Source organism: Schistocerca gregaria, chromosome 4, assembly GCF_023897955.1.
Source record: "Schistocerca gregaria isolate iqSchGreg1 chromosome 4, iqSchGreg1.2, whole genome shotgun sequence".
Taxonomy (NCBI): Eukaryota; Metazoa; Arthropoda; class Insecta; order Orthoptera; family Acrididae; genus Schistocerca; species Schistocerca gregaria.
The window spans coordinates 11629742-11644157 of record NC_064923.1 but is presented as its reverse complement, the minus strand read 5'-3'; the positions used below and the strand labels follow the sequence as shown (position 1 = coordinate 11644157).

The 14416-nt window shown below is 44.1% G+C and overlaps 1 protein-coding gene across 1 annotated transcript in view; it reads left to right on the top strand.

Moving 5' to 3' along the window:
* LOC126266673 (uncharacterized) overlaps positions 1-12082 on the top strand; it is a 74874-nt gene extending 62792 nt beyond the window's left edge. The window contains exon 4 of the mRNA XM_049971092.1: positions 11952-12082. Within this exon, the coding sequence (XP_049827049.1) occupies positions 11952-12082 (131 nt within the window). The remainder of the gene's footprint in view (positions 1-11951) is intronic.
* The last annotated feature ends 2334 nt before the right edge of the window (positions 12083-14416 follow it).

Below are 14416 nucleotides of genomic sequence, written 5' to 3'. Positions count from 1 at the left end.
TGAGGAAGAGGTGGAGATTCTGGCGTCTGCTGAGGACCTAGATCTCGCTGGACCCTCAGACACAATGGATGTCACTCACACAGGTACTCAATCGATGGCAGCAGGTGACCCTGAGTCGTGACCTGCCTCCTTGAGCGCTTCCCGTCTTTCCAGCCTAATCATGACGTCATCCTCCAGAGGAATTGCAGTGGTTTTTCCAACCACTTCGCTGAACTAAGGCTGATTTTGAGCTCAACGCCTGCTCTCTGTATTTCCCTCCAAGAAACCTGGCTCCCAGCAATGCAAACCCATGCCCTTTGTGGCTATCAGGGGTTTTATAAAATTCAGACTGACTGTAACAGGGCGTCAGGTGGCATATGCCTGTATGTCCTTATCTCTGTTTACTCTGAATCAGTGAATCAGCTTTAGAGGCTGTTGCTGTGAGGATAAGGACAATCTTGGATATTACTGTCTGCAATGTCTACCTTACTCCAGATGGTGAAGTACCTCTTAATGAATTGGCTCTGATGATTTCCCAACTCCCCCCACCATTCCTACTTTTGGAGGACTTGAATGCCTATAAACCCTTGGAAGGTGGGGCCGTGATTACTGGCGGGGGTAGAGATGTTGAGAATCTTCTCTCTCAGCTCGACCTCTGTCTCCTAAATACTGGAGACCCCACACACTTCAGTGTGGTTCATGGCACTTATACGACCATTGACCTCTCGCTTTGCAGCGCAGGATTTTCACCATCCATCCATTGGAGGGTTCATGGCAACTTGTGTGGTAGTGACCACTTTCCGATCTTCATGTCACTACCCCAGCGTCACAGTTCTGGATGTCTGCTGTGATGGGCCCTTAATAGGGATGATTGGCTGGCGTTCACATCTGCTGTCACTTCTGACACTCCCACTCATGGCGCTATTAATGTGGTGGTCGAGCAGGTCACTGTGTCGATCGTATCGGCTGCAGAAAGCGCGGTTCCTCTTTCTTCTGGGTGCCCTCAGTGTAAAACTGTGCCTTGGTGGTAGCTGGAAATCGCTGAGGCCATCAAAGTTCGTAGGTGGGCCCTCCAACTACACAAGCGGCATCCATCGTTGGAGACTGCCCGGGTGTGGGCTCGGACAAAGCATGCCAAATTCAGAAGCACGCAAAATCCTCATGACTGGCTAAGTTTCACGGAACCTCGAAATTTAGTGTGGACGTCAATGTGAGATGCTTTTAATAGTTTCCACAATGAAACATTGTCTCAAAATATGGTAGAAAATCCGAAGAGATTCTGGATGAATGTAAAGTACACCAGTCGCAAAAAAGAGTCAATACCGTCACTGCGCGATAGCGATGGAAATGTTACCAAAGATGGTGCTACTAAAACGGAGTTACTAAACACAGTTTTCCATAATTCCTTCACGTTAGAAGACGAAGTAAATATTCCACAATTCGGAACCAGAACAGCTGTTAGCATGAGTGACATAAAAGTAGATGTCTTAGGTGTTGCGAAAGAACTCAGATCGCTTAAGAAAGGCAAGTCTTCTGGCCCAGATGGTAACCAATCAGGTTCCTTTCAGCGTATGCAGACACAAGAGCGCCTTTCCTAGCAATCCTATACAACTGCTCACTTGATGAAAGGTCTGTTCCTAAAGACTGGAAAGTAGCACAGATCACAGCGATATTCAAAAAATGAAATAGGAGTAACCGATTGAATTACAGACCCATATCACTGACCTCTATTTGCAGTAGGATTTTGGAGCATATACGATACTTGAACATTATGAATCACCTTCGAGAAAATGACTTATTGATACATAACCAACACGGATTTAGAAAATATCGTTCTTGTGCAACTGCATGAAGTAATGAGTGCTACCGGCAAGGGATCTCAGTTCGATTCCATATTCTTAAATTTCCAGAAGGCTTTTGATACCGCTCCTCACAAGCGACTATTAATCAAATTGCGTGCATATGGAGTATCGTCTAAGTTCTGTGACTGGATTGGTGATTTCTTCTCAGCGAGGTCACTGTTCATAGTGATAGACGGTAAATCATCGAGCAGAACAGAAGTGATTTCTGGCGTTCAGCAAGATAATGTCATAGGCCCTCTGCTGTTCCTGATTTACATAAATGATCTAGCTGATAATCTGAACAGCCCCCTTAGATTGTTTGCAGATGATACTGTAATTTACCATCTAGTAAAATCATCAGACCATCAATTCCAATTGCAAAATGATCTAGAGAGAATTTCTGTATGGTGCGAAAAGTGGCAACTGGCACTAAACAAAGAAAAGTGCAAGGTCATCCACATGGGTACTAAAAGAAATCCGATAAATTTCGGGTATACGATAAATCGCACAAATCTATGGACTGTCAATTTGACTAAACACCTAGGAATTACAATTACGAGCAACTTGAGTTGGAAATACCACATAGATAATATTGTAAAGAAGACGAAACAAAGAGTGCAATAAAATAAGAGAAATTAGCGCTCGAACGGAAAGATTTAGCTGTTCCTTTTTCCCATGCGCCATTCGAGAGTGGAATGATAGGGAAGTAGTATGAAAATGGTTCGATGAACTCTCTGTCAGGCACTTAAGTGTGAATTGCAGAGTAACCATGTAGATGTAGATGTAGATGTAGATGTAAAATGTTTATTCTCCCTTCAATGTGTTTTTGCTGGAAATAAGACACCACACGCACCATACTCAATAACATATTTTCGGAACTTGATAAATCTTCTTTGTTTAGGTATGTCCTATGTTTGCTTTATATTTTTAAAAGTCATATTCCTAAGGTCACTAGGAACGATATATTTGCTTTACAAAATTTTGTAAATCTTACTTTCCTCATAGTAGAGAGATTCCATTGTATGGGTGTCTGGTACCGAGTGCTGTGGGTTTCGAAACCGCATCAGACGGCATAGAACTCGATGACCACTAGAGGTCTCTGTAGCAGTCGCGCCGTAAGCTGTGGCTGCGTGAGCTCCTGGCCTCGAGGCTAACGTGAGAACGCCACTGTGAAGCACGTGGTCCCAGCGGCCAGTAGCAACGTATGCTGTCGTCTATTTATGCAGCTGTCTCTCACTCGGCTAGCCACGGATGCAGATCCTCTACAACTCCCATAAACTTGATCCCCCTCACCCGCTTGTCTCTCCCATCCTCTCCCACCCCCGCCCACTGCCACGCCTGTATTCCCATCTTCCACGTGCTCTCCATCTCTCCATTCTCCATACCCTCACCTATACTGGCTTCCACCAACTCCCCCTCCCTGATGATGTCCTTCTCCCCTCCATCTCCCCCTCCTACCAATTTTGATCCTCCCCGTCCACACCCTGTGTTTTTTCCTTAGGGCACCCTCTCTGCCTTCTCTTTCTCCTCCCTTCCTTCGCCCCTCCTCCCCCTGGGCTTCCCCTACCCCCTCCCCATACATTCTTCCTTCCACCTTCCATCTCCTCTGCCACTGGCAACTACACCCTCCCCTCCCCTTCCTCCCCCACCTTCTCCCCTTTTGGCAGGTCCCCGGACCCGTCAAGTCAACATTCGTGCGCCGGAGATCATCACCATCAGTTCTTTGTGTGTGCCGTCGTGTTAGTGCCTCAGTGTTTTCACTGCCCACGTTCCATCGTTCACGTGTGTCATTTCAGTCATCAGTGTTTGTGTACAAGTGCTGAACGTTTTTTATTTTACTACACCTGTAAATGGCTCCATGTTTTTTGCTCACGTGTCTACTGTTTTTTGTCCACCATTATGTTTTGTTTTTCTATATCTTCCTTGTTTCTGTTTGTACTATCTGTGACCGAAGAGCGGCATAATATTGCCGCTGCCGGCCCACCTTTTGTATAAAGTGTTACAATAACAATAAAGAAAAAAAATTGTGAGGTAGTCTGGTGTTCACATTGAATTGGTTGATCTACATCTACATGACTACTCTGCAATTCTCATTTAAGTGCTTGGCAGAGGGTTCATCGAACCACAACCATACTATCTCTCTAGTATTCCACTCCCGAACAGCGAGCGGGAAAAACGAACACCTAAACCTTTCTGTTCGAGCTCTGATTTCTCTTATTTTATTTTGATGATCATTCCTACCTATGTAGGTTGGGCTCAACAAAATATTTTCGCATTCGGAAGAGAAAGTTGGTGACTGAAATTTCGTAAAAAGGTCTCGCCGCGACGAAAAACGTCTATGCTGTAATGACTTCCATCCCAACTCGTGTATCATATCTGCCACACTCTCTCCCCTATAACGCGATAATACAAAACGAGCTGCCCTTTTTTGCACCCTTTCGATGTCCTCCGTGAATCCCACCTGGCAAAGGATCCCACACTGCGCAGCAATATTCTAACAGAGGACGAACGAGTGTAGTGTAAGCTGTCTCTTTAGTGGACTTGTTGCATCTTCTAAGTGTCCTGCCAATGAAACGCAACCTTTGGCTCGCCTTCCCGACAATATTATCTATGTGGTCCTTCCAACTGAAGTTTTTCGTAATTTTAACACCCAGGTACTTAGTTGAATTGACAGCCTTGAGAATTGTACTATTTATCGAGTAATCGAATTCCAACGGATTTCTTTTGGAACTCATGTGGATCATCTCGCTTACAGACATTGTGTTTACATTGAGTGTGCTTTCTTCCTGTTTATGAGGGGATGTTATTTTAATTTCTTGAGGTTCAGTCTTGGGACCCCATTGTTTAATACTTTCTTGTTGATCTTGGTGTCTTCTTGGTTGTCTGTCATCGTGCTTGTCCTTCTATTCCCATTCGTCTGACTTGTTTGTTCGCCGGCCGCTACCATTCGGTCCCACCGCATTTTTGTTAGTGGCAATCCCCCAACCGTTCCTGCCGTGGTTACAACATTTTGGTGACAAGGTAAACAGTAATAGTTGTTCGCATGGAGGCTAAGTTGGTCTGTCTGTTGCAATAACAACAGTAGCAGCTCGTGCAGCAGCAGCAGCCTCCAGTTAGTCAAATTACAAAAGTCGATGTGGTTGCTAATGGGTACAGTTGATGCCCGGGACGCATTACCACAACAGCTTCCAAGTCCTCGGGTGTCCGATGCTTTCCCAACATCCGCTGTCATTCCCAACTTTTGATGACGCTAGAGAAGACTGTAAAACATACTTACATTGGGTGAAACAACATTTCACGGCTTTTCAAATCACGGATGACCCACTGCAGTGGCCATTGTTTTTGTCTTGGGCCACCCCAGACACATTCTTTCTTCTCCGCAAGTTGGCACCCTTGTCTGATCCTGTAGCTCTCTCTTTCTAGGAGATATGCCTTTTGCTGACAAACTATTATTCACAGTGCTACTATGTGGTAGCCCCTCAGCAGGAGTTCCACCAGTGCCATAAACAGCCTGGACAATCATATCGTTCCTGGGTCATGGACTTGCAGGATGTCAGCCATCAATGTGATTTTAAATGCACCAATCAGCAATGTAAGGCTTCGTATGTGGACTCCCTGATCCAGGATGGGGTGGTTCAGCTGGCTCCCGATACTGAGGTCCACACTGAGGCATTGACACTCAATAATCCCTCATTGGAAGAGATTCTCCGAATTGCCCACTCATCTGAAATTGCTGGGGTGGCTAATGAGTGTCTCAAGGCTCAGCTGCGAGTGGCGGCGATCGATGCATCTCTGTGGGTTTCACCCTTGCAATGTCGATGTGGCCCAGCCAACAGAGGCCAGTGCCATTGGGACTCCTCTTGGTCTGATATCTCTATGGTATCAGAGCTGGTCGTGTGGCCAGCTTTCATCTTGCCCAGAGTGCTTTACCGCACATGCTCGAGCTGATTACCCCCATTGCTGGAAAACGTGCATGCTGCGTAAGAAGGAGGGCCACATGTGATCTATTTGTCATACTCGTTCGACTCACCCCTGTCCTTCCCCTAATGGGCCTCAGGATACAGTACATGCTCTGCAATCAGTCGTCCCACTGGGGGACCCATCAGTACGGAGTCTACTCCTCACGCTCCGCCTTTTTACCGAGGATGTCAGTTTTCAGGTTGGCATTGGGGCCATCATCTCCCGGATAAATATTGCATTGTATAGTCTTCTGGACTCTCCTGCATTGCTGCCGCCCTCTTGATGTTTGGTTGCCTGTGGTGACGGTTCCATTCCCCTTTGTGAACAGTCCACTTACAAACATGTTCCCTGGTTCTTTACCCTATTTGTCGTCGACCATCCGTCGGCTTCAAATATTTTTGGACTAGATGCATTTCAACTGTTTGGCTTTTCAATTTCCTATGAAGTTATGGTCATTTCCACGGCTGTTCCATTTCAGAACTTGGACGATCTGTGCTCGGCTCTTGCATTATTGTTTGTGACATATCTCGGATGTGCTTCACATTTTGAGCACACATCACACTTCAGCCAGATGTGCAGCCAAGCTTTTTCCAGGCCAGACCCATTCTGGTGGCCTCACAGCTAGCTATCATGCAGGAACTTCATCGGCTCCAGGCTGCTGGCGTCCTCAAGTCTGTGACATACAGGGCTTGGACGACACCATTGGTGGTCGTATGGAAACCCAATGGGTCCCTTCAGCTGTTTTGGGACTTCAGTGCTACTGTCAATGCTCAGTCCTTAGGAGACACTTACCCCATTTCCCGACAGGAAGACCTTCCCGCCAAGCTTGTGGGGACGAGTACTTTTCTAAGATCAACCTGGCTGAGGCATACCACCAGTTACCTTTGGATTCCAATTCCTTGAACATCTTGGTTATCAACACACCTTTTGGCATATACAAGTACAAGCGCCTTCCATTTGGTGTCTCTTTAGTGCCAGCTAATTTGAAAATGGTTCCTGGAGCAGCCTATGCCACAGCCTATCCCACCCTGCGTTAATTATCTAGAGGACATATCGGTCACCGGGCGTTCCTTCAGGAACATTTGCACAACCTCAGCACCTTATTTAACGCTCTGCAATCAGTGGGTTTACGCTGTCACCTGGACAAACGTTGTTTTTTTTCCAACTAGAAGTGAAATACTTAGGTCACTGGCTTAGAATATTACTCGTCGGTTGTGGACTGACTTCATCCCCTGGCACCACCTGTCCCACTGGCTATCCATGGTTGATGGTGTCCTTCTGTTGGCCACGGAGTTGGATGCCCATCGGGTGGTCATCCCTCCAGATTTTCGACATCATGTGCTCAGTTTGTTACACCCTGGGCACTGGGGTATGTCCTGCATGAAAGTTTTGGCTCGCCAGCATGTGTATTGGCCTTAAATTGATGGCAATATTTAACGCCTGGTTCACGGGCACACTGTGTGTGCCTGTCACCAGACAAGCCCCCTTCAGTCATTCGCACCCTAGCCTGTGCCTCACCGGCCCTGGGATAGCATCCATCTCGGTTTTGTGGGCCCATTTTTGGGGTCCATGTGGTTACTTATCGTTGATAACTACTCCAAATACCCATATGTCGTCTGCATGGCAGCTATGACCATAGAGGCCATGCTCATGGCCCTCACCTAGGTTCTCGCCATTGAGGGCCTGCCTCACATGTTGGTCTTCTATAATGGCCCCCAATCCACGACATTCTCCTTCCACGACTTCTGTCAGGTCAACGGTATCAAACATATCCGTAGCCTACCTTTCCACCCTTCCTCCAATGGTGCAGCAGAAAGGCTTGTCCGCACATTTAAACAACAGTTGACAAAGGTAGTGGAAACATCTCTAACCACATCAGCCCTCATCCTGTTCTTGAGCACATATCCCAACACACCAATTGACGGACATAGTCTGACAGAGCTCCTCCATGGGTGACAGTTGCATACCCTGCTCCATTTGCTGAAGCTGTCAACTTCCCATCCCACTCCTAGCCATCTCAGCGTTACACCCCCAGCATGGCCTTGTGGGCCCGCATGTAAGGGAGCAAGGTGGGCTGTGCGCCTGCCATGGTCGTCATGGCCCATGGTCAGTGTGTGACGTCAGTGCACATGTCGAAAGGATTCTAGCCCCACCATCAAAACCAGCTCCAACCATGTACCCCTGTGGGACTACCGCTGCCACCTCCTCCTACACTACCTCCTTCGGGTACAGACATGGTCATTGAGTCGTTGCCACTGCCCTCGGTTTGCTACATCCCCGCATGCCTACCGCCAACCCTCCCCATCCTGAGGTGGATCGGAAGCTCCTTGCAACACCCTGGCCTCTGGCTTTTCTGACATGGACACCTTGGGTGTCCCTTCCTCCCTGACAATGGCAGTTGACAAGCCTGGGTCTTCTCCCATCTGCCGAACACTGCAGCACAGACTGGGGCATTTTCACCCCAATGCAGGGGAGGAGAAGGATCTGGTACCAAGCTCCATGGGTTTCAAATCCACAGGAGACCGCATGGAACTTGATGACCACTAGAGGTGTCTGGAGCAATCAGCCCGAATGCTGTGGTTGCACGTGCTACTGGCCCTGAGTCTAATGTGGGGGCGCCACTGTGGAGCATGTGGCCCACTGGACAATAGCAAAATACCCTGCCTCTCACTCAGTGAGGCAGTCTGGTGTTTGCGATGAGTCAGTTGACATCTTGCTTACAGACATCATGTTTACATTGTGTGTGCTTGCTTCCCCTTTACCAGGGGGCATAGTTTGATTTCGTGAGGTTATCTCTTATGACCCTGTTGCTTAATACTTTTTTTGTTGATCTTGGTGCCTTGCTTGATTGTCTGTCATCTTGATTGTCCTTCCATTCCATTCTTGTTTGTTCACAGCCGCTCCAGTCGATACCACCACATTTTGGTTACTGGTAACCCGTGGCATTCCTGTTGCAGTTACAACAGGTGGCAATGTTTATTTTCACATCCACTGGGTGTTTGGTGTAAGGGAACCATCACATCCAGCATACTGACTACTGGGGAGACTGGGAAATTCTTCTTTCTTCTTGTATGTTCTCATTTACTTACACTCTTATCAGTTATATTCATCAAGTTCACAGTCGAATAATTTATTTGTTCTTTGAAATGTTGTAAATTTTTTATCCTTTACAGCTGGGTAATGTTGTTGTTTGGCTACAATGTTTATTCTCACTTCAACAGGTTTTCAGTGGAAATGAGACACCACATGTACCATACTACCAGATTTTTTAAAATTGATTAATCAGCTTTGTTTATATATGTCCTTACTTTGTATTGTATTTTTGATAGTCATATCCCTATGTTCACCAAGAACAATCTATTTGCAATACAAAACATAGTAAATGGTTCTTTCCTCACACCAGGGAGATTCCATTGTATGGGTGCAATGTTTATTTTCTCATCAACTGTGTTTTGGTGAAGGGAACCACCACATCCATCATACTGACTACTGGAGATAATTGGAAAATCTTCTCTCTTCTGGTATGTTCTTCTTTTACTTGGCATTCTTATCAGTTACATTCTTCCAGTCCACAGTGGAAAAATGTATTTCATTTATGAAATGTTCAAAATTTTTTACATTACAGCGGGGTGATGTGGTTGTGTGGCTAAGTTGATTATTATCCCTTGACTGGGTTTTGTGGTGGAAATGACATACCACGTTCACCTTATTAACTAACAGATTATCAGAGCTTGATAAACAAGCTTTGATGAATTATTCTCTGGTTATCAGCTGAGTGGTAGCGTCACCTTGTCGCAACGTTTCAATGAGTTTCGTACCCATCATCTTCTGGCGAAGTGACGCGATGCTGTGTTCTGCATATCTATATAGCTGCTTGGCTGTCATCCACTACTGTAGACCAGCCAATCACATTCTTCCAGCAGGGAGTACCGCGTGGGTATTAGTGGGGGCAGGGGCTGCGGCGCTGCCCAGTATCTAGACCAGGTGGCTATCCAATCTGTCTGCGGATGCCACTGCCTTTGGATCAGAGTGTTCCTGATGTATTTTGTCAATTGTGGAATTCCAAACTGCACTGAGCTGAAAACTGCTACCCTTTTTTACTAAATTGTTGTGCAGACGTATCTCCACTGCCTCTTTGAAGATCGAGTCCCAGAAACTGTTGATGCTGCACAGCTTCTTCGAATGTGTGTCCCTTGATAATGCTATGTTTTGCTACCGCGGACTTGTTTGTCTGTCCTAGTCATACATTTCTGATGTATCATTGTATCTACCTGATATATTCCATTCCACATTCGCACTCAATACTGTAAATGTGCAGTGTCTGCAACCCCAGCTGAACTTTGGTTGAGCCAAGAATATCTTTGACTTTTTTGGTGCACGAAAGATGGTCGTTATTTTGGACCACGACCTCACATACCGGAAAGTATATCAACAGCCGTTATTTTGTGCTTCTTTAATATTTTTATGATCTTGGCTGTTGGCAGTCCAGCACAAGGCAGAAACGCCACACATTTTGCTTCGTCTATTTCTTGTTTCTCCTTGTCTGCATGCAAGGCGTATCTTATTTGTGTCACAGTGTAGCTCTTAAAGAAGGTTTCCCGCAGATGTGCTAACTCACATGGCAAACTCTCGCTCTCACAGATTGACTAGGTTCTTTGTACAAAGGTGTTCATCACTGTGTTACATTTTGCTGGATGGTGGCAACTCCAAGCATTGAGATTTAAGTCTGTGTGCATCTTCTTCCTGTAGACCAAATGTCCCAATGTACTGTCCAGATTTTTCCTGGTCAAAATATCCAAGAAGGGAAGGCAGCCATTCTCTTCTACCTCCATGCTAAATTTGATGCTATCATGTACATCATTGAGATGGTGTAGGAACTGTTGTGGTTGGCACGAGAGCCAACCGTGTTTTTCTAAAGGAGGCCGATATGCACGCATTTTAGCTCACGCAGGTTGGCGTGAGGTCTGGAACATGACAAGGTAATTAGAATTGAGAAAAACAGTCGTAGCTGGTGGAATAATCCATTAATGGAAAATGTCACTCTTTATGGTACATGATTCACAATATCAATAGTACAGATGCTGGCACCTTGCTAGGTCATAGCAAATAACGTAGCTGAAGGCTATGCTAACTATCGTCTCGGCAAATGAGAGCATAGAAGTCAGTGAACCATCGCTATCAAAGTCGGCTTTACAACTGGGGCTGAGTGCTAGGAAGTCTCTCTAGACCTGCCGTGTGGCGGCGCTCGGTCTCCAATCATTGATAGCGGTGACACGCGGGTCCGACCTGTACTACCGGACCGCGGCCGATTTAAAGACTACTACCTAGCAAGTGTGGTGTCTGGCGTTGACACCACAGGAACTCCTATAGTTTTTTCATGCCATGGGGCCACACTACAAAAGTGTCATTTACGTATCTGTAGAACACCTTTGGTTTATGGCAGATAGTGTTCAATGCCACATTTTCAGTGCTCCATGCACAAGTTGGCATACCTGGGGCCAGAGGGGAACCCATGGTAACACCATCTGTTTGTTGATAGAATTTCCCACCACATTTGAACTACATTGTGGTTAACACAAGACAAAAGAGTCTGAGTGTGTCCTCATTGAAGTGATCTTCAAGTAGAGCTACGGAATCATCCAGAGGCACACGGGTGAAAACAGAAGTGACATCAAAGCCAGGTAGTAGATCCTTCTCGTCCAGGCATAACTCTTGGAGTACCTTAACAAATTCCATTAAGTTCTTGACATGGGGAGAGCAATGACCCACGAGTGGTTTTAACAGGTGTGCTAGGTGCTTGGCTACACCATACATCAGAGAATTTATGGTGTTCTATATAGGATGTAGTGGGACATTCTCCTTATGGATCTTTGGGAGGGCATACTGTCGTGGTGGAACCGGTGCCTGAGGGTAAAGCTTCCTGATGGTGTTTCTGTCAAGTCCTGAGCTATTGAGAAGGTCGATGGTGTTGCCTGTAACAGAAGCAATTGTGTCTTTCCCCACTTCTTTGTATGCTGGATCTTGCAGTAAGATATAGATCTTCTACCAGTAATCTTCTGACTTCAGTAGGACTGTCGCATTGCTTTTGTCTGCCTTCTAAGACCGCTACACCCCTGTCATCATGAAAGTTCATCAGTGCCTTGTGCTCTTCTAATGTAATGTTGTTCTCAGGCATTCTTGCTTTCTCGAGTTCCCTGCTGGTCTCCCTCCTCACTCCCTCGGATGATCTCAGCGGGAGTCCACATGTGGCTTGCTCGACATATAGATATGCAGAACAAAGCATCCCAACACTTCACCAGTAAATGATGGGTATGAAACTCATTGAAACATTGCGATAAGACAACGCCACCACTTGGCTGATAACGCAAGAAGAATGCGTAAGTGGAATACGCCAAGAAAGACTGCACTCACATAAATGTGCTTTGTTTAGGAATGTCCTTCCTTTGCGTTATATTTTACATATTCATATCCCAATATTCACTAAGAAGAAAATATTTCTCTCCTTGAAGCAGGGAAATTACATTGTATGTCTGCAATTTTTTTTCCGTCGACTGGGTACCACCAAATCTACATCTACATCTACATCCAAACTCCGCAAGCCACCTGACGGTGTGTGGCCAGCATAATGCCTACGGGAGTAACTAGGAAAATCTTCTTTCTTTTGGTATATCTTTATAATGAGACACCGCATGTACAATATTAACTAACAGATATTCCAAACTTCTAAATCTTCTTAATTATGTATGTCCTTCTATTGCTTTATATTGTTAAAAGTTTTATCAGTATGTTAACAAAGAAAAATTTATTTTCTTGACATGATGGAGTAAATCTATCTCTCCTCACAGAAGCGAGATTACATTGCATGGGTGCAATGTTTATTATATCATAGAATGGGATTTTGGTAAAAGGGAACCACCACATCCAACATACTGAACACGGGAGATACTGGGAAAGTCTTCTTTTTTGGTATGTCCTTCTTTTGAATTATAATCATATCAGTTATATTCATCAAGTTCACAGTGGAATAATTTATTTGAATTGTGAAATGTGGGAAGGTTTTGTTATTTACAGCAGAGTTATCATGTTGTGTGGCAAGAAAGTTTATTCTCCATTCAATGTGTTTTTGGTTCAAATAAGACATAATGTGCATCTTACCAACTAACAGATTCTCGGTTCTTAATAAATACATTTTTTAGGAATGTCCTTCATTTACTTTAAATATTTAAAAATCATATCCCAGTTGTCACTATGAACAATCAATATACATTACAATATGTAACAAATCTTTATTTCCTCACGGCATGGAGATTCCATTGTACGAGTGCAATGTTTATTTTCCCATTGACTGGGTACGTTGTGGAATGGAACAACCACATGCATCATACTGACTATGGGAGAAACTAGAAATCCATGTTTTGTTTAGTATGCCCTTCTTTTAAGTTTTATTCTTATCAGATATATTTCTCAAGTTCTCAGTTAAATAATTTATTCTAATTGCAAAATGTAGTAAAGATTTTGTTCTTTACCGCAGGGTGATGTGGTTGTGATGCTACAAAAATTGTTTTCCATTCAATGTGTTTTTGGTGCAAATGAGACAAAACCTGCATCTTACCAACTTACAGATCTTCGGATCTTAATAAATATATTTTTTTTAGATATCTCTTTCATTTACTTTATATATTTAAAAATCATGTCATAATGGTCAATGTACATTACAAAATGTTGTATATCTAAAAAATGTTGTAAAAATGTTGTATGTCTAACTTTCCTCACAACAGGGAGATTCCACTGTACTGGTATGTTCATTTTCCCATCGTCTGGCAAACTGGTGGAAGGGAACCAAAATATGCACCATACTGACTATGGGAGATACTAGAAAGCCTTCTTTCTTTTGGTATGCCCATCTATTAAATTTTATTCTTGTGCTTGTTTTGCTACAAATATTGTTCTCCATTCAATAACGTTTTATGCAAGTGAGACATGGTGTGCATCTTACAGACCTCCAGATCTTAATAAATATACATTTTAGGTATGTCATTCATTTACTCTATATATTTATAAATCATATCACAATGGTCATTAACGACAATCAATCTATATTACAATACGTAGTAAATCCTTATTTCCTCACAGTAGGGACATTCCATTCTACGGGTGCAATGTTCATTTTCCCATTGACTTGCATCCTGGTGGAAGGGAAACACCACAACCAGCATAATGGGTGTGGGAGATACTAGCTACCCTATCTTTCTTTTGGTATAGTCTTCTTTCAAATTTAATTCTTTTCTGATATATCTCTCAAATTCACAGTTTACTAGTTTTTTGTTTACGGCAATGTGATGCGGTTGTGTTGCTACAAAGATCATTCTCCATTCAATATGCGTTTAGTACAATTGAGACATAACATGCTCCTTACAAAGTTACAGGTATTCTGATCTTAATAAATATACTTTTTTTAGATGTTCTTCATTTACTTTACATATTTGTTATGTATATAAAAGGACCACTAAGAAGGATTAATGTACACTACAATATGTAGTAAATCTTGATTTTCTCACAGAAGGGAGTTTCCATTGGACAGGTGCAATGTTAAATTTCCCATCGACTGAGAATCTGGTGGGAGGGAACCACCACAT